Source organism: Cotesia glomerata, linkage group LG4, assembly GCF_020080835.1.
Source record: "Cotesia glomerata isolate CgM1 linkage group LG4, MPM_Cglom_v2.3, whole genome shotgun sequence".
Lineage (NCBI taxonomy): Eukaryota > Metazoa > Arthropoda > Insecta > Hymenoptera > Braconidae > Cotesia > Cotesia glomerata.
Window position 1 is genome coordinate 10499292 of NC_058161.1, and position 24211 is coordinate 10523502.

The window sequence follows — 24211 nt, forward strand, 5'->3', positions numbered from 1 at the left end:
TTTATGTCAACCGAAAATCACTAATAAAATGTATCCACATGAGTTTAGCGATTTCGAGTTAATTTTTTGGTACCCTGCGTGTAAAAACAAACAATTGAGAATAAAAATTTTTTCGAAAACGTCAATTATAAACCTTTATAAAATTTAAGAAAAAGATATGTAATTGCAAAAAAAAATTTCTAATATTTTTATCAGTCAAAATATTGTGAACCTTACTTCTGAATAATTACCAAAAAAATTGTTTGCAATTGACTTTATTATTGAAATGAAGTTGATCATATAAATAAACAAATTTTCAAATTTTACCAGAGTTTAATAACCCTTCGTCACTCGCGTCTTTTTAGTTTCTCGCTCGCACTATAGTGAGTCTCTATAGGTTGAGTAGTTGTTAGGCGGCGATCTGCTCATGGCGCGAGTGACGAAGGGTTAAAGAACAAATTTGAATAGTGTCTGGATACTTGAACAAAGATTCATTAGTTGTTATTGAAATAATGGTATAAGTATGTAAATGTGAACATTAAAGTGCGCCAAATGTGTTGACACTGAATGTGAGTGCAACATAAAGATTATATGTTACATTGATAATTTAAAGATTAAAAAAAAGATATCGTATGTCGTGTTTGGAATGCTTATCTCCAATGTTGATTATGTTGTTGTAATTGTTTTTGTTGCTATTAAATAATCGTTTGTCAATATACAATACTAATAACAATAATAATTATTATTCAATAATGTTGTTAAACATAGATAATGTTGATATAGCTACAGCCAACAACAGCCAATATAATATGTTACGCATTTTTTACTTTTATGACTCAATTATCATTCTCCTCACATGGCACGTGGATGTAATTCAACTGTGAGACCAACAACTATACATAACTAATAACAAAATCATAAAGAAACAAATAAACCAAATAATTTTTTTAATCAAACTATTTGTTCATTTTTCACGTGAATGTTATAATTTAGACTAAAACTCTAAGGCACTTTTATCTCACGTGATGTAAAACTGATAGTTTCATTTTTGCTTAAATAGTTATGAGAAACGTGGTGATTTTACATTTAAAATATGAAAATCAAGTTTTGAATATGACAAAAAAAATTAACATAATTAAATAGTATATTACACACCTGTGGCAAGAAAATGAGAAATGTCTCAGAACACATATATGTTGCCCGAGGCGAAGCCGAGGTCGACATATATGTGATCTGAGATATTTATTATTTTCCTGCCATAGGTTTGTATACTATTTTTCTGTCCGACAGAGGCGGAAAGCGGCAATTTCGTTTAGCGCAGCGGGCCGAAAGTTGCCACTTTCCGCCTGGAGGGCAGAAAAAAAAATTACTAAATTAAACACAAGAAATTTAACGAGCATAGTCAATGGCCTCACAGATGCGCGTGCGAAAATGAACAAATGACCCGACACGAGCCGCATGGCTTGCCAAAAAAACCTCACGAATCAAATAATTATCCTCTCAAAACGTGTAAAATTCGTTTGGCAAAAGGCTTTTTGGGAAAGCCTTTCTGTGAGGACATGCGCGTTCAGCTTATGTTTATTTTTTACTACTTCTATAAAATCATAATAAATTAACAATATGGCACATTAGATTTATAATAAAAAAAATTTTTTTCTTTACTTATGTATTATTGACTTGGTCAAGTGGAAGTAGAAAAAAATAGAAAGCTGAAGGCCCACGCAGTGCGTTGTTTCAATTATTTTTTGACAAAAAGTATACTTTTGGAGCGGAAGGTGGGGTTTTATACTGTTTACTCAAAATTCGTTTTGATTTTAGCATTTTCATTATTAATAACAATAACGATTTAAGATTTCGCTTTAATTATGATTATAAGAAAAAAAAATTTCTTAAAATCATTGGAAATTTCATCTTGAGTAAAAAAAAAAAGTTAGTTATTTCGAGGAATAATTTCGAATAAACAGCATTTATTAAAGATAATGGAAGAAATATTTACAAAATTATACATGGGAAAAATTAACCGTGCATCGGGCATTGCTTTTTAATGGCAAATAAAAGAAAAAAGTAATTTAATTTCGGATATATAACGAAGCTAAGTATTGCAGTAAATTGTGTAACTTAAAATTAATCATGCTTAGTAATTTTTAATGTGATTTAATAATTAGACGAAAAACTTAACAATAATAATAAAAAAATAATAATAATAATAATAATAATCAAGACACCTTAACGTAAAAAATATTTAAAGAATCAAAAAAAGCTGCAAGAATGAAAAAGTTAACTTGATTCAAGAAAAAAATTTTGAACGAAAAAAATCATTTTGAAGGGTTTGATCATCTTTACACTATTAGAAATGTTTTTGAGCCATGTTAAATTTACTGAAATCAGAAAAATTTCTCAAAACAAGAACTTTTTTTCTTGATTTAAGATAATCAAAGTCTTAAAGTTATTTTCTCAGTTCACGTTTTTTTCTTTTGAACCAAGTTTATTTTTTTAATCATTATGAATAAAAAAAATACGCTGAGTCGTATTAACAACAAATAGATAGTTGACGTTCAAATAATGTTTCATACACCTGTACCATTTGTTCATACATTAAAAGATTTTCAATTTCTCATTCCAACTTAATACTTATTTTATCTAGACTTATTTTTACTATCTACATACAATTTAATTTATAAAATCCAACTAGAAATTAATATTATTAATTATTCAGTTGGTTGCAGCAATGTTTAAATGTAATTGTAATTTTAGTTTTAATATTTAAGTAATTAAAATTTAATAAGGTCTACTCGACTAAAATTATTTCCAGTTGGTATTTTATTGTAACACAGCTAATTGGTGAACATGCTGTAAACACGCCGTGAAAGACGCTATCTATGCGTACTATAGTTTATTGTTTTTTGTTCGACAGTAAATCGAACGAGTTAGGACAGAGAAAAAGTCAAGAGTATATATGTGAATACTACTCCTAAAATAGTGTGAAAGAAATCAATCAAATAAATAAGTTATAAAAAATGATTTTTTAAAAATAAACTTCCGTAATAATTGATTTTAGAGGAATTATTCTTAATAACTATCAATCAATAATTACTTTATCTATTCTTAGTATTTAAAATTTATTATTTTCTAATAGCTATAATATTTTTGTTACCGAGTATTTAAAACGTTATTGAAGATTTAATAAAAAAAAATAATATTTTATCAGATAGACCCCTATGCTAAGCACGGATTAAAATTGAAGAAATGTCTATTAAAACAACCACTTTTCATACTTCTTTAATATTACAAATTCTTAAACTGCTAAGTTATTAATTTTGAAAAATATTAACTAATGAGTTAAATATTTAGCTATGGAATTTTTATGATTTACGTTAAAAAAAGTTATGACGAATTATAGTAAATATTTATAAAAAAATTTTGAACGGCTTTTACTAATTTCACGCTTAAATAATTAAGTGTATTTTAAAACTTTTTAGGGCCTCTACAGGAGATAAGAATAAAGAATGTAATGTAAATACAGTGGTGATAATCACAGCGACCTACTAAGCAAGCCTTAGCTCCTGACGAGCGAACTAAGGATTAGGAATAAAGTAGATAGGATCAGGAGAGTTTTATTTGAGCTTGAGGAATGAGCTACCCTATTGCACATATCTTCCTCACAGAAGCACATGTGACCAGTGCCGGTACTTTCCATCATGCACACGTGGTCCACCATGAATAAGTTTATTTGCAATTGTGAAGTGCATGTCCTTCGTACACTCTCGTATGCTGAAAAACAAATTTATAAATTAGTTTAATTATTTATATATAAGCATTATAAGTTATCAGAAATAATTAGGGGAGCGAAGCAAGTCTTTACGTTGATGAGAATTTTATATTTTTTGGTACACTTTTAAAAAAGAAACTAAAAAATATCTAGACATGACCTTGAATATAATTATTTATATTCATGTATAAATATGTCATCAACCATTATTAAAAAAAAATATTTGTATTTCTTACTTTAAGTGTGTGTATGTCTTTCCAATTAGTCAAATCTTACATTATGGAATATCATTTGTTTTATATTCAAAGTTTTTTAAATAATAAATATTTATCAATATGCAAATTATATTTTTTTCGTAAAAATATAAATAGGTCATGGGATATACTATATCAAATCGAACAATTGATGGAATCAACCATTTTCAATCTAGATGAATTCTGGTCATAATTTCTCTTTTATTATAAAATAAAGTTCTGGCAAAAGAAAAAAATTAAAAACATTGATTTCAAAAAGTCATGTAAAATTCGAAATTTTACTATTTTTCAAGCTTTTCAAGTCTATTTTTCAGATAGCTCAAATCTGAATTAAAACTATTATGGTAACAAAAATGTATTGCATGCCTTAAGCGCGAAGCGCGCAGGTATGCTCTACTCTCGCCTAAAAATCGTGATTTCGATTAAAACGTGGTTTTCATAATTTAAACGAAAAAAATTATGGATAAAAAGCATATTGAAATAAATAATAGTAACTACAGAATACGTTAAAAAAATTTTCTTATCGATTAAATAAGATTTCTCAGAAAAAACTCGTTTTTCTGATGAATTAAATGAATAAGAGCGTGGTATTCACGGAAGCTATGGGCATGATAACACCACAACTTTGTCAAAAATCACTTTCACGATTTAATTTTTTTTTTTTGTTATATTCCTGAGGAAGTTTATCAAAACCCTTGTGAAAATGGCGTGTCAAAATAATTCCGTTTCGATACAGTTAATTTTTTTCGATTGTCAGTTCGGTGACTTTTTCTGCGATTTCGGCAGCCATATACAGAGTGTCCCAGAAGTAACGGACGCCATTGTAGCATCTGATAAACAAAATAATTCTGAGACGAAAAGTCCTTAGACATTTTTTTAATCAGACGCATAGATAATTAATTATTAATTAAAATAACATTCTTTTATGCGTTAGAGAGAGAGCACTAGTGTCAAGTGTGACACATGGCTAGTTAGAAACTAGTTAGTCATACAGTTAGTTGTGTCTTTGTTTGGCACATACTTGACTGGACACTGGCGCTCTCTCTCTAACAAATAAAGAGACGTTATTTTTAATTAACAATTAATTATCTATGCGGTTAATTGAAAAATGGCTAAGGACTTTTCGTCTCAAAATTATTTTTTTCATCAGATGCTACAATGGCGTCCGTGACTTTTGGGACACCCTGTATATTATTTTTCGTAAACAGAATTGAAATAACTATAAGCAAGCAGAAACTATACATACATGATGGTATAATTACTAACTGTTTTATTATCTGTTAAAATTTTTCTTTAGTTCGACCTACAGAAGGGATAATACTACTCGCGAGAAAATTCAAATTAAAAACGAATAATTTTTGTTATGATCTAAATAATTTATGTATGATATGAGCGCTTAAGGCATGCTCATTTGGATTTTCCAAACTTTTTAAATCTATTTGGAAGAAAATATGTGGGGCTACAGAAGAAAAATATATTCGAAAAATGGTAAAGGAAATTTGTAAAACTTTGAAATTCAGAAAATCGTAATAATCGAAAGTCGAGATTCAATTTTTTGCTCAAGTTTTTTTTTGTATAATTCTTTCAACTGATCTTAAAATACTCTGAAATTTGCAGAAGCATGTAATTCTATTTATTTTTTCAAGATATACATTTTTATGTTTTGATAAGAAAAAATAATTTTTTTTGCAGCTTTTAAATAAAGTAAAGCAAAGTAAATGTTTAGTTTTATAATTTTTAAGCAATAAAAAATCTAATCTACATTGAAATATAAAATAAAATTATTTGTTTTTGTAACTATTATTTGTAAACGTTAATAGATCAAATGCTGCACAATACCACAGTGAATTTAAAGGTAATGTTTCAAGAAAATTTTTTTCCACGTAAGTACTCGAATTATTCCACTAAATGAAATTATTTTCATCAGATCATTAATGTTTAACCCGTCAGCACTCACGTTATGAGCATTTTGCTCACGCAACAACATCCGACTTATAGAGCGGCGCTGTAGTGCAAGTGAGAAACTAAAATTCACGTGAGTTCTGACGGGTTAATTACTTCAGTTACCTACTTATTATCTGCTTATAAGTTTTTATTAAACGGTAGAAGTCCGTTATTATCAAAACTTATCTGCATTAATGTACTGACTACTGACAAACCTATGTAAATCATTTACAGTCGTATAAATTCTATTTAAACGAAACTAAATTATTGACTATAATAATTGTATTGAACGCCTATTATATTCAAATCTGAACTATATCGATTTAATTTCGTATTTATGTTCTTTTGTAAATGCTATTTTATATTATTAATTGGTTTTTCTGTTATCAATCCACAAAAAAATTGATATAATTAAGTAACTCACGTGATTTTGCATTGCGGACCATTTTAACACAACAGCCATTACAGGTCATGAGTGGTGGTTGATCTCTTGGAAGCGCAGTGTAATTGAAAGGATCCTTGCATCTGAGATCTGTCCATGAATCACATTCGTAACAGTAAACTGAGCGTGCTATTGATTATAAGATATTTAATTAATAAGGTTTTGCAATATTTTTTATAAATTATTTTAATTATACATTGATTCCTTATCTTAGAAGTATAAATTAAAAAATCAACTTTTGTGTCATAAATATAATTTTTAATAGGAAATAAGTTCTTAATTAAATTTAGCATATTCAATTATCTGCGTTATTTTGCGCTTCAATCAATTCAAAATTGTTTATATTTTCATGAGAATCACTAATTTGAACTAATAATTACATGTTTATATATTAAAAGTTGAGTCAAATACGTTCTACTTTGAAACCTGTTCGACTACTGGGTACTTTACCTTAGTTAGATTTCTATGAAATCTATTAAAAATCTGTATATTGCCGAGATTAGAACTCGCTATTTAAAACTTTTATCCATTGCATCATTCTATGTAATCAATGTAAAATAAACTCACGTTCAAATTTTTACTTATTAACATCAAAAATTTCATTTAAATTGTTTAGACAAAAAATTACTTCTTTTTCAAGTATTTTGTTCATAATTTGTTAATTGCCCGTAAAAATATTTTTTTATATGATTCCATAATGTTTGATAGGTCAATGTTGGTCATATCAAGCCATATATGGACATGTCTGGCCTGATATGACGATGTACCCGCATCAGGCTTGAAATGGTCTGATATACCATATATAATTTTTTGTTATACTCGCTCCCAAAGTTCAACTTTTGAGCGTTGGGTGGCGTCCGAAAAGATACTCATTTCTAGAGACTCTACCATACCGCCTTTTTTCCGCGGCCTAGGCCGCAAAGTTTACTTCCCCCGTTTTTTTCGTACTGACCTTGTGCAATCGGATGAAATTTAGAACGCAATAAATCAAATTCTAGTATACCGACCGATAGATTTTGAGTAAATTTTAAACTCAGTTACTATTGAGTGACGCTAATTCATTTCTCTGCTGGCAGTTTATTAAGAAGCGGCCCTAATGTTAATAAAATAACAACCACGCCACAAATAAATATTAATAAAGAGATAATTAATATAAAATTAAGTTTTTTGCCCTTGTGAAACTTCATAAAATTTGAATATGTCATTATTTGCCTCATATCCCTCAAAAGTTAAACTTATGGAGCGACAATAACAAAAAATATTGTATGTCATTTGGCCACTAAGTGGTGATTTTGACAACGATGATTTTACGATATTCGCTTTAAAGTTTGTGACGCGAATGTACGAAAACGAGTGTAAGTTTCCGTTCTCGACTTCGCCTCGGACGTTAAAATTACGCCCGTTTTCGTACATTCCCGCCACGAACCTTAAGCTCATATCGCAACATCGTCGTTATCAGAAAATCGCCACTTTGCGGCCATATGACATAAATTACTATTTCAAATGTATTCACGGAAAAAAAATTTACTTGAATCAAGTAAATAATTTTAAAGAACTCCAAATCCTTGATTTAAGTAAAAAAATTCTTAAACTACGAAATTTTTTTTCAATTTAAGTAAATTTTACTGTATTCAAGAATTTTTCATCTTCATTCAAGACAATGAAACTCTTCAAAATTTTTTTCTTGATTTGAGAATTTTTCTCTTGATTCAAGTTAATTTTATTTTCCATTAAATATATATTATCAGATCAAGCCATATAAGATATATCAAAACGGTTTTTGACTAGCCCGTGTAAAAAAAATTCGTCTTAAAATTGTCGTTCGTTTAAGATCTTAAACGTGACACAAACCAAGACTATTTTAAGACTCTTTTAAGACGCCAAAAAAAAATCCGAGAGCAGATTTTTGAAAATTTGCTTTTCGAATTTTTTATGAAAATTAATTTTTAGACGATTTTACGACTTTCTAACCGCAATATTTTTGAGTAAGATGTTTTTAAATTGAATTTAAAATTGTTAAAAAATTATTATCTGACAATTTTAAGACTTTTTTAAGACGTTCTGTTTTAATGTTTCAGGGCTCTGTCGCTGTTTGCTCATTTCAAAATAGTCTCTAAATCTTTTTTTAAGATTTTTTTAAGACTAATTTAAAAATTATTTTAAGACTTAAATCTTAAAATAGTCTTAAAATCGTCTTGAAAAAATCTTAAAATAGTCTTAAAAAAATTATTAAAAAATTTTTAGGCTATTATAAGATGATATCACAATGACAGCTCCAGAAAATTATTATGGAACGTCTTTAAATTGTCTTAAAATTATCTTAAATTAGTCTTAAAAAAATCTTAAAAAAAAATTTAGACTATTTTAAGATGGGCTAACAGCGACAGAGCCCCGGAACATTAAAACGGAACGTCTTAAAAAAGTCTTAAAATTGTCAGATAATAATTTTAAATTCAATTTAAAAACATCTTACTCAAAAATATTGCGGTTAGAAAGTCGTAAAATCGTCTAAAAATTAATTTTCACAACAAATTCGAAAACCAAATTTTCAAAAATCTGCTCTCGGATTTTTTTTTTTTTGGCATCTTAAAATAGTCTTGGTTTGTGTCACGTTTAAGATCTTAAACGAACGACAATTTTAAGACAATTTTAAGACGATTTTTTTTTACACGGGAGAGATCATGAAAATTTACAAATAAATAATTTTGATTTAAAATATTTCTTTTGCAGATAAAGAATTTTATTTCCACTAATTATCAAGTAAATTAAGATTAAAAATCTTTGTGCTATACATGTAAGTGTTATCAATGCTAATGAATATTGAAAAAAATTGATTGTTTCATTTATTCAATTAAATTTATAAACATTCAAACTAACTATTCTATATTAAAACCTCTATAACTAGCTAATTAGATAAATAATTAAAAGCTTGTCAATAAATTGACAATTCCCTTGACATAATAAAGTTGAAGCACATATTTTGTATTGTTCTAAATCACTTACTTTGGCATTCAGCATGACAGACGTTGGCAACAGCTAGCATTATTGCCACTGAAAAAAATATATAAGTATTCGATTAAAAGTTTGTTTTATTAAAATTATTATCACGTACATTATCCGTACATATCAATAGTTATTGAAAAAAAAAAAAAAAAAAAAAACTAAAATTATTTATACCTACAATTATATGTACATATCTAATTACTATTTTCTAATTTTTCTACAAAGATATTTAAGAACAATCAATCAGTAACAATTGTCTGATGTTTATTTTTATTTCCTTTACCAACTTACCCCTTTGGAGAATGCACCAGTCGTAAGCTTATCTTATATTTTGTTAATTATTGTTAGAAACTTAAAGACTAGATTAATTTAACTCTCTGTTTAAAATAGTACTTTAAATCTATTGAATAATTTAGTTAATAATATTTAATTAACAAACCTGCTAGAAAGTAGTCGGGATCCATTGTTGGCACCAGTCTATGTCGATTTCAATGCAGTAAAACATGCGCGCAAAATCATGTGTTTATTTAATTTTTGCCACGTGATTTTGACCTGAGAAAATAGGATTATCAAGACTTTATTTATAAAATAATCTTATTACAAATAAATTTAGATATGTGATGAAATGATAACATACATAATTATAATTCAATAAAAAATAGAAATGAATGAAAAGGTCAGAACTGAAAGAGTGTAAGCGGCAAAAAAAAGATTTTTTGTCATGCATTAAAAAGAATAATAAAAAAAAAATAACAAATTATTTTTCTTTACTACTCAAATAAGATGTCGCCAGTAGAAGGTACATTATTTTGTTACTATCCTCTGAACGTGTTATTATTCATTTGAATTAAAGTTATAGCTTTTCTATTTTTCAAATATTTCAATATATTACTTTTTAACATTACAAACTAACTTTAATCATTTTAATCCAAGTTAAATTTCTAAAATGAGATTTTTTTGTCACATTTCAAATTTGAAAATGTCGAAAGTTGCATCAATTCGTTTACATTTTTGTATAAAATACTGTTAAAAAAAGATAAGAAATAAATTAATATGAAATATTTCGAAAACAAGCATCGCTTGTTAGCTGAAAAAAAATTTAGTGCACCTATCAAAGTAAAATAATCCATTTAAACCAACACAAATTTTAGAGAAATTAAAACATTATTCTATAATAAGCTTTGAGCTATCATAAAAATATTTGAGTTAAATACCTTATTGAATGGTATTTATCTAAGATGATGTTAAATCGAGTCAAAGGTCATTTTCTTCAAAACAGATTTACATAACAAGTATCCGTAGATTCACAGTCGTTCTTGTGCCTTCTTTAATATGTTTATCAAAAACATTAAAGAATATGATTATAGTTTAACTTTTAAGAGAATATATAATTTTTTTCGATGCAGCATCAAAACATCAACTATACTAAGTATTGTCGTTATAAAATCCATCGTTTTTTTTTTTTTTTTTTTTTTTATTTAGCACATCTGCAATAGTAAACATGATTTTTAAATCATAAATACCGTATCCATTTGTTTTCTTGAAAAACTAGAAAATGATAACGCACCCTCTTATTTGAGCAATACATTTGGCTACTTCTACGAACTTTCAATTAAAATCATGTGGTAAAATCATGTCATAATATTATGTTCATAGTTGAAAATAAATACTTGAAAGTGATAAATCCGATTATTTATTTGAAACATTTCTATTCAATTGTAATATTTATCAATCCATTGAATATAAAGTTTGCATGAAAAGAAAAAAGAAATGTGAGTTTTAATAGAATTTAAATTTTTTCAATAGATGGTTATTGAAAACATAAAATTTTTATTAAAAAAATTCAACATACACAAAATAATACAAATTAATAATAATAATAATTATTATTATTATAATAATGTAATTTAATTTTTTAGTTGATAGAAAATATTGACAAATAAGTCCAAAGATAAATAAAATGATAAATATAAAAAAATTCTTGAACTATGTATTTTTTCGGGTCTTAATAATAAACCAGAAAATGATAGGTTCTATACGAATTCCTGGTGACGAACTATTTAAATTGACCATAAAAAATTCAAAAATATTTTTGTTTATAACAACACCCACGTGAATGACAGTGATAAGCTTAAGCCGAGTCCACTTTCTGCACTAATTTTGCGGATACTAATAATGTATGAGAAACGTGAGTGTGGCGCTGGTGAAGATCTTTCAAAGCTCATCAGAGAGCTTTACGCGATTGCGCATTCCGAAAATATTATTTCTACAAGCTTAGAGATCAATATTATAAAGTTTACTGCAGCAATTTAATAAAAACTATATAATAGAGCAAGCTCTAATTACACAGCAACAAATATATAAGAATGATAACAAAATATGACGGAGTAACTTTTTTCATAATGTCTACGAAACGGTAGAGAGAAAATCTTAATTACATACATAAGAACCATTGCTAAAATTATGGGTACCATTTTCATACTATATTGTAATAGTCTCTGATACATTATGCATTGATGATGAACCCATAATTCATAGTAATTGTTCATAATTTTAAAAAATTAGAATTTTTCGAAAGGATGTTGTTGATTTAATTACGATTTATAATGTGCAAATTTCTAAACTTTATACGTTTACCACTCAAATATCTCAAAAATTTAGTATTCTATTTTTGAGCTCGGAGAGCTCAATACTTGAAAATACATACTTTCTTATAACTTCCGAAAGAAATAAACATTAATAATATATGGTGCAAACGAGAAATTGAAACTATTAATCAATTCTTAAATTGAAAGCGCATGGATCGGATATGTAATTTAAAAATTCCCGCGTTTAGGAGTGCAGACGTTACCAAGTCGATCGAAAAATATAACTGATGCATGTCGATGGTGCATTCCATATAAAACTTAATTTTTTGAAATGAAATAATTTTAAACCTCATCAGCTTTTAATTATCTCAGAGAATTACAAAAATTATGTAACAGAAAGCGAATTATTTACACTGATAAAAAAGTTGACTTGAATTTAGAGCAAAAATTTTGAACCAAAAATTGTTGAATAATTTCTTCAATCAAGAATTTATTCTCTTAAATTTAGAAAATCATTTTCTTCAAAACGGTATTCTTGGTTCAAGATTTTTACTTTCGAATCAAGTTAACTTTTTTATCATTGTAGACACATTATTTCTTCATCTTACCTGAAATTAATTTTTTCTTATAAGAAAGTAGTAATTCATACAAAAGTACTCGAATAAAATTAATAAAAAGGCCATTCGGCAGCCGAAATGGGAAGTAGATTTCTCAAACAGCTAATTTTAATTATAAATATTAGTAATAACATAATGATAATAATGATTTAGAATTTTCCTACTGGGGATCCGCCATGTAAAAGAAAGGGAATGCGTCGTTTTATACAGTACCTCAAGGGTGATGCGGAAATCTATGTCATAACAGATTGACCGATATACGAATATAATTAAATCTTAATTATAAATACAATACATATTGTAAAAATAGTCTACATATTATATATTTTTTTTTTTTTAATCGAAAACATTGATACAACTGAAAATAAACCGTAGAAGAGAAAAAATGTATTTAGATTTCACAAAAAAAAATTAGAAAAACGGTAGACCCTGAAGGCCATCCCTGCAACTTCCCGCTAATTCCATATCTAAGTGCTTAAAACTGCACTAATGATGTTTTTGAGCTCTCCGAGCTCAAAATGACAATTTATGCGTTATTTTGATCTCTCCAAGCTTAAAGAGATAACTTTTATATGATTTTGAGCTCTTCGAGCTTATGTTAAAAAAACACTTGTTTCCAAATATTTCGTCGAGGATATCTCTCGAACCAATCTACTGATTTTTACGTTCTTGGCAGCGATCGACGCGATTTTTTGAGCTCTAAAAATTATTCAATGTCATCAAAAACCTTTGAAAAGAAATGTCGAAGTTATGTGAAAAAAACACTTTTTTCGGTTTTCTTTCGTTCACGATATCTCTCGAACGAATTAACCGATTTTGACCGGATTAACGGTGATCGACATGGGTTTTGAAGGTTAAGGGCGGATTAGTTTTTGGAGTTGATCGATAAAGCCGTTTAAAAGTTATTATAAAAGACCACTTTCAAAAAAAATTTTTTTCTCAGTTTTTTTTAGATTTTTCAAAATTTCTCAAAATCTATTGGTCCGAATCGGTTCAAATTCACAGGATACGTAAGTTTGAGGGAACTCTTTAGAACGCTGTTTGGTAGGTTCTGATCGGTTTAGTCGTTCACAAGTTATAAGCGATTCACATACTTATACACACACACACACACACACACACACACACACACACACACACACACACACACACACACACCAGATGGAAGGGTGGAACGAAGAAGTATTGCCTGGTGGCGACCCTAGACATCAGAAATGCCTTCAACTCCGCCAATTGGGAATGCATCATGCAGGCCCTCCAAGAGAAGAATGTACCAGAATACCTTCTTAAGATCGTAGCAAGCTACTTTGAAAACAGGGTCCTGAAGTATGACACGAAGAACGGTCCAAGGGAGTATGCTATTTCTGGAGGTGTACCACAAGGTTCAGTTCTAGGCCCGCTCCTGTGGAATATTATGTATGACGGCCTATTAAGACTAACTCTGCCAAGAAACGTCAAACTCGTAGCATATGCAGACGACGTAGCCGTAGTGATCGTTGCCAAACATCTTGACGAGATAAACCATGTGTTCGATCTCACTTTCGAGCGCGTTAACCGGTGGATGGACGCAGTGAACCTGCAACTGGCGCAACACAAAACTGAGGCAGTGCTTATTACCAGCAGGAAAGTGGTAGAGACAATTAAGCTGAAAGTCGCCGAACAAGAAATCACATCACAACCTTATATTCGATATTTAGGAGTGATGCTTGATGCCCGACTCAACTTTAAGCAGCAGGTAGAACACGTCAGTGCCAAGGCGTCAGCAGTGGGAACAAGTCTAGCACGACTGATGCCGAACATCGGAGGGCCAAAGCAGAGCAGAAGGGTACTGTTATCATCTGTAGTCACATCGGTGCTTACATATGGTATATCTATTTGGACCAACGCTCTCGAGATGCAAGAATCATGGAGGAAGGCTGGACCAGTATACCGACGGTGTGCCTTAAGAGTCGCCAGCGCCTTCCGCACAATATCCGAGGAAGCAGTGTGCGTTATTTCCGGAACTCTGCCTCTCAGAGTCCTCGCTGAGGAAAGACGGAACCTTTATCATCGTAAAAGGTCAACTACACTAAGCGCTGAAGAGCTCAGAACTGAAGAACGGCAAAACAGCTTCGACCGATGGCAGCTCCAGTGGGACGCTGCAGAAAAAGGAAGATGGACGTATCGTCTTATACCGAGGATCGACGACTGGTTGAACCGGAGTCATGGAGAGGTTAACTACTACCTTACGCAGATGTTGTCAGGACACGGCTGCTTCCGAGCCTATCTTCACCGCTTTAAGCACGACGATTCTCCGGAGTGCCCATCCTGCCCAGGTGTCGCTGAAGACGTGGAGCACGTGATCTTTGCATGTCCTCGTTTTAACCAACAGCGCGATGAATTAGAGAAGATTCTAAAAAAGAGAATTCAACCGGAGACAATAGTAGAAGAAATGCTGTCATCAGAAGCTGTCTGGAACGCCACGAGCACCTTTGCCACTGAAGTGCTTACAGAGTTGCGGTCCATCGAGACCTTGTTTATAATTATGTTTTGAACAACTTCACAGAAATTCAGCTTGTTGGGACTTTATGTAACTTCGAATGTCTAAATTGACCGGACTATTTTTATGGTTGTTTTAGATGGGCAAAAGATAAACTAAATTTTAAATTTGAAAAACTACTTCTCACTGATTCAAGTAGCGATAAATATTCTCTATTTATAGTCTATCCTTTCGAGGGGCGAGGAGGGGAGGGGGTATTCTGTACCAATCATTGTACAGATTGAATTTTCCGGTAGAGATAGAGGACAGAGTGGGGGTATGTATAAAGGAGAGGGGGAAAGAGTGTGTTTTAACGAACCATGGGGGGTAAACTTTCTCAATATTTAAATCATACGGTGGTAGTTGTATTATAACAAAAAAATGGTTCGGGCGCAATGTAGTAAATATGTGAGTGCGGAAGAAATGTTAATTAACCGAAAAAAAAATAGAATAAGTAGAAATAACTTTCTAAAATTAATGTATAAAAGTACTATTCGTAAAATATGTGTCATTAACAATAGCGCAATTTATTCAAAAAGTAGTTGTCTTCAGTGTATAAATGGTGTTAAAAAAGACCATATTTCTAAATGGGAGCTCAATAAATATTACAATTAAAAAATGAAAATAAATTTTGTTTTTTCATTCATTAGTAATAAGAACCTATTTTCTTAACTATAATTATAATATATATTAATGGAGTAAAAGACATAAGGTTTCTTTCAATAATAATAATTTTTTTATGAAAATATTTATTTTTTTTTATTTTTTTAAAGATAGAAATTTTTACAACATTCTTCAAATCAAGATATAAGTTTACACGAAATATTTTTCAATTACTAAATTAGAAATTACATTTTTCAAATATTAATCAATACTTGTTTGATTGCATGCTCGACCATTGCCAGTTAAATTTTTAAAAGGCCTCTTTAATTTATTTTTATTTTTAAACTTGTTTCTAACAATATTTTTAAACATTTTTAAGAGTTTTGTATCGTTTTGTTCTGTATTGCCATTAAACAGTTTACAAAAGGATGATAGGGTGTTGTTATTAGAAAGCCAATGCAAGACAACAATGCAATATTGACCACAATAATTAGAACCAATGTTTTGTAAATGTTGTTTGTTCCAACGGTATTTTCTGCAGTTTCTATTAAGTCGTTGAATAAATTTATGATCACTTGGTGGGAGGCCAAAGCTGTCAAAGTAGATCCCATCTCCATGTTTGTTAACGAAGAATGCGATCCAGTGAGATCCCGGTTTTGTGTGATCATCGGTATTGACAATGATTGAACACGGTTTAGGCCAGATCCATGGGATCTTGTCTGCGGGATAGACTCCTCCAACGGTTGCATCGGTATAAGGTAAAAGTCGTACTAATTGAAGAGTGTCCATAAAATTGTCTGTACAGCGAGGTATCACACTGAATACTAATTCATCTTCTTAAAACTTTTAGTTATATACTTTTAGTCAAAATTACTAGTAATAATTTTGTCTAATAATCGAGGAAGCGGATGATAGACCGTAACTATATACGAAGTATACACTATTTTCTCTTTAATTATAATCCACTATAACCTGTCGCGATGAATCAATTTCCAAAATGTTATCAAACTCTAAGTATGTAATGCAGTTTACATTAACTTCAAGAGCTTTAGTAAAACGTACTTCTAGTCTAAGACTTCCGTTTTAACTAAATTCCAATGAGAAGCCAAATTTGCGGATAGGTCTAGTGTTAAATCAAAAGCATAAAGAGTGCTTCCATATTGATAATCTAAGCGTGTGATCCATGACCCCGTATTTCCGAAGTGGACACCCGTTCCACTAAATAAGGTGTTATATGCTTCTACCTCAGAGTAACTATCTTTACCAAATTCCGGCTGTAGCGCCCTACCCAACACTTGTTGGCCATCGATGTATAAACAAAGATAATTTAATGAAAAAGTTTGAAAAGTGAAAGGATTATGTGTTTTGGAACCGTTGTATGCTCTATTGTCCACAAAACCAACTATTATTCTTTTAGGTAATTGGCCCAATACCACATTATCGATAGTATTTCCAAGTATTCTTTTGGATAAAACAAACGATTTTACTTCAACTCTAGTAAGCGGATACTTTGCAGTTGTTTGACCCAATGTTCTTGCATGAGCTATTAAAATAGTCGGGTTAATTTTCACTCTTCTCGTTATTAACATAGCCTCCAAAATCTTGACAATGTAGTTATTTTTACTTCCATTCATAAGACAAAATGTGTTTTTTGATCGAACTAAACAAATTCTCATTGCTACTCCGTTAAGTAAAAATTTATCTTGATTAAAAACATCACAATGTAAATGACCCATCATTTCAAACTCTTTTCCATTCGCTGTGAATGTCATTCTATCTTTTAGACCCCTTTTTTATCCTTTTCTACACTATCAAATTCTCCTAATGTATCCATACTCCACAACGCCATTTTGAGATCAGTAGTTTTTGCATCGACTCCATAATTTAAACATGATTCAATATAAACTCTATAAGCGTAGGCATTATTAGGTGGTGAAATCATTTTTTGATTGAAAAAGACATCTACTTGATTAAACATTGAATGTAAAAAATTATTTATTGGACCCACAACATCATTTTCAGCAACTGTACCATCACTTTGTACAATTTTTGCTTTAATTTTTATCATAGTATGTGATAAGTCAATGTATTCTTCACCGTGTCCAGGTATAACAAATTCTATCGGAGTATCGTCCGATAAAGATGCCATAGGGTTGTAATATGTCCTTTGCGATTGTTCAATACTTGTTTGCGTTGGAGGTAGTGTGAATAAATCTAGTTCTGATTTTGCACACTCCTCTGAGTGAGAATGTAAAAATGACATTTTATATTAATTAAATATATCATAAACGTCACGCTTCTTAGATTTTTTCACTTTACGTTTATTTTGTTTTGAAGTTATGCACTTTGTGAGTTAATCTACGTATTCGCTGGCTTTTATACCCAGACCCACGCATTATCTCATCCAATTTTTCTGATGCCTTTCTTTTAAGTCGCATCCCTGTTTCTGTAAGTCTGTGTTCCAATGATTGTTTGAAAGGTACTTGACCCGTTGCAACATCACTCAATACATTCACCCCCGTATGAAGAGCCTCTTTTCCTATTGTACGTACTGTTTTTCCAAGAAAAGGTACTACTCTACGAAAGAGTCCTCTCAGAAAAGCACCTATTCCATGACCATTTTGATAAGAGCCGACATAAACTTTACCAAATCTATTATATTTTTCTTTATAACCTCCACCCGCTTGAGTATTATAATACTCAATATAATGAGTCATTCTTTAATCAATTCTTTTAAAATGAAGTGTCACGTTCAAAGGTCCGTACTCAAATGGCATAGGATCACCATTATTATTTCTTATATCTATTTCAATTGTTCTAAAAGAATTCGATATAATGGGTATATAATTAGGAGAGCCGTAATTATTGGTGACAGTCATTCCGTATGAATATAAACTTATTTTTAAAGTTACTGCTCGTAATAACGACGAATTTATGTCTCCAGTTACATATGGAGCACAAATATCGCAATAAATGAAAAATCTATCGGGTATCCCTCTTGTCAAGCTGAAGGGTCTTTCACTTACATTTATATATTCATAACTATCACTGTCTTTTGTACCCAAAAGAAAGTCTGTTTGATTGGTTCTATCGTCATAGCGGTTAAAACCTAAAATATCTAATAAAGTTGGAGACAACAAAAGACGATGACTGGTATCTTTACATTTCGGAGGTTTATAAATTCTTTTTACAGTGGTAAATCCTGAATCATTTATTTTAAAGTGAAAATGTTCTGCAGTATCAGGGAAGTTATTCAAAGCTGATATGAATTTCCTTGGGTCTGTATAATGTCCTCTGGGTAAGTAAAAATCTGAATATATATCAGGAACTCCATAGACGGCAGGGCCAGCGCTAACTAAATACACCCCTCCTTCTTTTTTTGACTGAATGTGAAAAAAACTTGCAGGGAACTGTATTTCTTTTAGTCCTACTACCCATTGCCCTTCCAATTTAATGTGATCTGGTAGCATTGTTGGGTAATGAGCTGCCGTGTTGTCCGGAAAATAATTTATACAACTATCACTTGGTAAAACCATAAGAAACTCTGTTTTATTCATTCTGATATTGTTGATGCAAGAATCCAAGAATTAAATTTGTCTGGATATCCCTGCCACTTTACAAAATATTGTTTATTTTTTCCTTTTCCTTTGGTTTTAATGATTTTTTCAATTAGAAATTCTTCTTTTTCAAGATCCTTAATCACTCGCACTATTTCTTGTTCATAGAAAAAACTATCAATTTCTTCACCATTTAAATCTTTTAATTCATAAGTAGGAGCCAGTCCCATGGCTAAGCGGTATAATGCTTGTCATGCTTGCTTGGGACTGGTGAGGCGTGGGTTCGAATCCCGGTGTGAGCTGAAATTTAATTTTCAGTGAACATCGGTGCTCGTAACTCACGCCGGGCTGTACAGGTTTGGGTTTTTCGATGGTTTCCCCAAGCCCTGTGCTACCGGTGGGGCACAGGCAAATGCGTGCAGTTTCCCCAAAGTCGGCCCATCGCCGCATTACTCTCCAGGCTGAAAAAGTATGTAATACCGCCAAAACTTATTCTGCCAAAACTTAATGTACCGATCAGCCTGGAGTCCCCTTCCGGTCTCGGCCGGACCCCCATTGAGACAGAAGTCTGAAAAGCGGGGTTAAAATAAAAAAAAAAAATTCATAAGTAGGAATATTTTGACGTAGTTTAGTTTTTGTAACTTGAAAAATTTTTTCAGTATAACCAGCCTCATAACCTTTCTCGAACGTAGACTTATATTTACTGATCCGCACATAATCATTCACCTTATATTTAAAGAGTTTTTTTCGAGGTCTTATTACTGGATATCGTTTCTGAATATTACGAAACACCTCCCCAGCGTTATCTAAATTTACTGGTGCAGGCTCCATCCTTATCGAACTATGTTTTGTATGATTATAAGCCTCAACTAATTGTTGTAAAATATCAACGTATTTATAAGTTTTCCGATGACTAAAATAGCGCCACATTCGTTCTTTCAAAGTTCTGTTAACACGTTCTACTACACTTGCTTTTACATCGGGGTTTCGTGCAGTTCTAAAGTATATGTCTTTTGATTTTAAGTATTCTTGTACACTACCTGCTACAAATTCCTTTCCTTTATCTGTTTGGATCATGAAAGGTTTACGGCCATTACTTCGGTCAAAAATATTTTTAAATCCTTGCAATACAGACTTGGCAGATTTATCTAATAAGGGTTCAACCCATACATATTTACTTAATACATCTATTACAACAAGGAGAAATGAGACACCATCGTTATAAGTTTTTAAAGATTTTATTTCTACAAGATCAGCCTCCCATACATCATCTATATTTGAAACAGTATAATGTAACCTTGGAAATTTACGCCGTGTAGGTCTATGTCTAGTGTAAGTATCCTGAGCAGCTAACCATTCATTTATTTTTTCTTCGGGTATATTTTTAGACTGACTCCGCCGTGACTCTCGCATGGATTAAAAGTCCAGCAATCCGCTGGAAGACATTCTTCCGCAATAGAATGGGAAAAATCCAAGAAACGCTTCGAGATGTCTCCTGGAAATTTATTCCAGGAAAACAAAACCCCGCTGACTGCGCTTCAAGAGGTATACCTACGCTAAAACTGAAACAACACGCTCTCTGGTGGCATGGACTAACTTGGCTTCATGAACCAGAATCCTCTTGGCCCACTCTGGAGCCTCCAACCGACAACGCAACGCATCGAGAAGAACGCCAAGGTCTGACACTAGTAACTTGGAAAGCAGAAAATTGCCTGCTCCAACAATTACTGTCGCATTACACGCAGCTGTTTCCACTGCTACGGAAGCTTAGCATCTGGCATCGTGCCATCGACCGCTTTAAAAGAGTTCCACAATCTTCGCTGGCCTACCCGCTTACTCCATCAGACCTGGAGCGCGCTAAATTGACCTTGATTAAGTTCACTCAAGGACAATACTTCGCTAGAGAGATTCACACGCTACAAGATGGTGATGGTCTGCCTAAAAATAACAGCATCACTAAGCTGACTCCGTTCATCGACCATCAGGGGTCCTGAGAGTCGGTGGCCGCTTGAAAAACGCATTGCTGGACCCAGAAGAGAGGCATCCAGCGATTCTACCGCGACAATCACCGCTTACATCAATTTTGATTGATGATTCGCACCGCAAAACGCTTCACGGAGGTACTCAGCTTACGCTCGCTGACTTACGCAAGAGTGTCTGGATCATTGGAGGCCGTGTTCCAGCCAGATCATTTATTTTACGCTGCGTTATCTGCACGAGACACCGTGGAGAACGCGCTCAACAGTTGATGGGTCAACTACCCGCCGCACGAGTACAGCCAACTCGAGCCTTTTTGCATACAGGACTCGACTACGCTGGACCTATCACGCTGAAAACGTTTCAAGGACGTGGAGCAAAAACATACAAAGGCTGGATTGCAGTCTTTGTATGCATGTTCAGTTCAGCTGTACATTTAGAGCTAGTAACTGACTACACCGCTGCCGCTTTCATCGCCGCTTATCGCCACTTCACTAGTCGCCGAGGTATCTGCCACACGCTATATTCAGACTGTGAAACCAATTTTGTAGGAGCAGATAAAGAGCTGAAACGACTATTCGCTGCAGGATCCCGCACATTACGAGAATTATCAACCTTGATCGCTCAAGATGGCACGAACTGGAAATTCAATCCGCCTGGAGCTCCACATTTTGGAGGAAAATGGGAAGCCGCTGTGAAATCTATCAAATTTCACCTTCGACGAACAATCGGAGACTCGCTGTTGACGCTTGAGCAATATTCAACGCTACTGGCTCAAATTGAAGCCATATTGAATTCCAGACCGCTCACACCGCTGAATGAAGATCCTGCTGACCTGGCTGTACTGACTCCAGGTCACTTCTTAATCGGACAGTCACTGACCGCTATCCCAGAGCCATCGCTGACAAATTTACAACCTGCTCGGCTCTCGCACTGGGAACAAGTCCAGCAAATGGTTCAACATTTCTGGGAACGCTACTACCAGGACTGCATCCACCGCTACCAGGCCATTTCAAAGTGGCATCATCGACGCAACCAGATCAAGGTGGGTTCAGTTGTACTGATCACCACTGAGGATCTCCCGCCAACCAAGTGGCCATTAGCCAAAGTAATTGCTGTCCATCCAGGTGAAGATGGACAAATCCGCGTAGTAACTGTTAAGACAGTTAACACAGAGCTGGTACGTCCAATTATAAAGCTCTGTGTCCTGCCGCTAACGCATGAAGAAGATGATCTTGTCGACGCAGCCGCCAACCCGGGGGAGAATGTTCGGTGAACAAGGCCCAGTAGCGATTAACTCGCTCCTGGGGGACTCCCAAATTCAAGAGACGCACCTGTCCACCGCTAGTTCCCGCAAAAATCGAACCGCCAATAGAAAATCAGCCTCTCGATCACGCCATTAATCGACCGCTTTATTAGCTGATTGCTCCCGCTAGACATGCGCAATAGCCTTCTTCCCCAACTCAACGAGGAAGAAGACGGACTATTGTTATTATCTTTCGCTTCTACGCTTTCGCTGCATCAAGTCGCCATTAGTTTTTCTTTACTTTCGCTTTTCGTTAATAAACCGCATTTCGCTTATTTTATAATTTAAATTGCTTAAATTAATTGTTAATAATTCACTTTAGTTTGTTTCAGATAAGTTGTGTTATTTGTGCATTTTTTTCACCGCTTTTTTAGTGCCGACAAAGTGTTCAACCACGTGTCAACCGGTATCGCTTGTGCTAACCACGCTGTGTATTATAAATCCGCTTTTATTTAAACAATCCGCTATTTAACATATTAAATATAACTTGTATTTAGTGTAAATAAATTTATAGTGTTAATTTTGATAATTATTTACGCGTTTTAATTGAGATATCCAGACCTAAACCTGATCCCCGCTTTTCCGCTCTTTCAGTAATTATTCACTTATCGACACAGATCCAGATTCTAACGTTTTCCTGAAGTCCATTCGAACATTCAACTCATGCTTTCAAATGACATTGTTATGTCCGAAGGTGTTAAAAATGCGATAGCGAAGTAACGGTGGAGGATCGGACTAACTATTAAGAATACACAACGAGGGGTTTTAATTCTCGTTGTTAAATTATTTGTTGTGGGAGCTTTCGAGAGACGAAATACCACGCCTTTTGAAGAGACTGAGAATTTTCGTAGAGATTTGATTTTCTTGAATTTAATAAATTACTTTCCACTTACCGTTAGATGACTTGTTCCTTACTGATCCGGGCCTTGAAGGGCGGCTGGAAGCGCTCTCGAGTCTGGATGTTGAATTTGAGGGCCAGGAATGGATGATCAAGGGCTGCTTTCTCAGTAAAGAACGACTCGAGATTCGTGTAGTTGGTCTTTATTAAAACAGCAGCAATCAGGAAGTTACACGTTTTACAATAATTTTATTTAACACTTATAAACTACTTATTGAAATTTTACACTTTAATTTACGGTTAATGTCTTTCCAGTTTCCCGCAGGAAAAAGTGCGTAACTGACCGAATAATAACTAAACTTAACGGATTCAAACCGATGTAAATGCGGAGCAAATTAAACGGTTAATCCCTTATATTAATAAACTTATCTATTTTACGTCTGCCGGAATACCGAGACCCGCTTGAACTAAGTGCAGCGCAAATTAGAACAAAAGCCCTTACAGACGGCGGCCCGCTTTAACTAAGTGCAGTGCAAATTAATTAAAAGACCTGAATTTAATTTTATCACGTTCGCCGTACAAACGGGGACCCGCTTGATCTAAGTGCAGCGCAAATTAAATCAAAAGCCTCTACGAACGTGGGCCAGTTAACGAAGATACTTGAATTGAAATAGTTAAAAGACGTTGGGCGGTGGTTGCCGCCTCTTTTAAAAGTTCCCGCTGCTTAGCTTGCAGAAATCCCCATCGGTAAGTCGACAGTCGCAACGATATTAATTTTAAGGTGGTTTTCGCGCATAGGTGGGTCTTCCATCTAAA

At 32.7% G+C, this 24211-nt stretch overlaps 4 protein-coding genes across 4 annotated transcripts; 1 reads left to right on the forward strand and 3 right to left on the reverse strand.

Annotated features, from left to right (window-relative positions):
- Positions 1-2397: 2397 nt before the first annotated feature.
- LOC123263349 (protein quiver) lies at positions 2398-11520 on the reverse strand. Its single transcript, XM_044726029.1, has 7 exons — positions 11504-11520; positions 10959-11099; positions 10606-10878; positions 9831-9943; positions 9392-9439; positions 6371-6517; positions 2398-3750 (listed from the first exon to the last, which is right to left on the reverse strand). Exons 4-7 carry the CDS (start codon positions 9853-9855, stop codon positions 3536-3538), a joined length of 435 nt encoding a protein of 144 aa, XP_044581964.1. The 5' UTR covers positions 9856-9943; positions 10606-10878; positions 10959-11099; positions 11504-11520; the 3' UTR covers positions 2398-3535.
- Positions 11521-16781: 5261 nt separating this feature from the next.
- LOC123263061 (uncharacterized protein F54H12.2-like) lies at positions 16782-17489 on the reverse strand. The gene has a single exon (XM_044725596.1). The coding sequence runs from the start codon at positions 17487-17489 to the stop codon at positions 16782-16784; it is 708 nt and encodes a 235-aa protein (XP_044581531.1).
- An 8-nt stretch (positions 17490-17497) lies between these two features.
- On the reverse strand, positions 17498-17980 carry LOC123263062 (uncharacterized protein F54H12.2-like). Its single transcript, XM_044725597.1, has one exon. The coding sequence runs from the start codon at positions 17978-17980 to the stop codon at positions 17498-17500; it is 483 nt and encodes a 160-aa protein (XP_044581532.1).
- Positions 17981-20734: 2754 nt separating this feature from the next.
- LOC123263064 lies at positions 20735-22527 on the forward strand. The gene is made up of 2 exons (XM_044725599.1): positions 20735-21206; positions 21260-22527. The coding sequence occupies exons 1-2, from the start codon at positions 20735-20737 to the stop codon at positions 22525-22527; spliced, it is 1740 nt and encodes a 579-aa protein (XP_044581534.1).
- Positions 22528-24211: the final 1684 nt, after the last annotated feature.

Excerpts from the sequence above, each read along its gene's own strand:
- LOC123263061 (XM_044725596.1), bottom strand. The coding sequence starts at position 17,489 with ATGACATTCACAGCGAATGGAAAAGAGTTTGAAATGATGGGTCATTTA.
- LOC123263349 (XM_044726029.1), bottom strand. The coding sequence starts at position 9,855 with ATGGATCCCGACTACTTTCTAGCAG. Across the intron at positions 6,518-9,391 it reads CTGTCATGCTGAATGCCAAA|CACGCTCAGTTTACTGTTAC; the intron begins GTAAGTGATTTA and ends TATAATCAATAG. Across the intron at positions 3,751-6,370 it reads GGTCCGCAATGCAAAATCAC|CATACGAGAGTGTACGAAGG; the intron begins GTGAGTTACTTA and ends TTTGTTTTTCAG.
- LOC123263062 (XM_044725597.1), bottom strand. The coding sequence starts at position 17,980 with ATGTCATTTTTACATTCTCACTCAGAGGAGTGTGCAAAATCAGAACTA.
- LOC123263064 (XM_044725599.1), top strand. The coding sequence starts at position 20,735 with ATGGGAAAAATCCAAGAAACGCTTCGAGATGTCTCCTGGAAATTTATT. Across the intron at positions 21,207-21,259 it reads CACGCTACAAGATGGTGATG|GGGTCCTGAGAGTCGGTGGC; the intron begins GTCTGCCTAAAA and ends ATCGACCATCAG.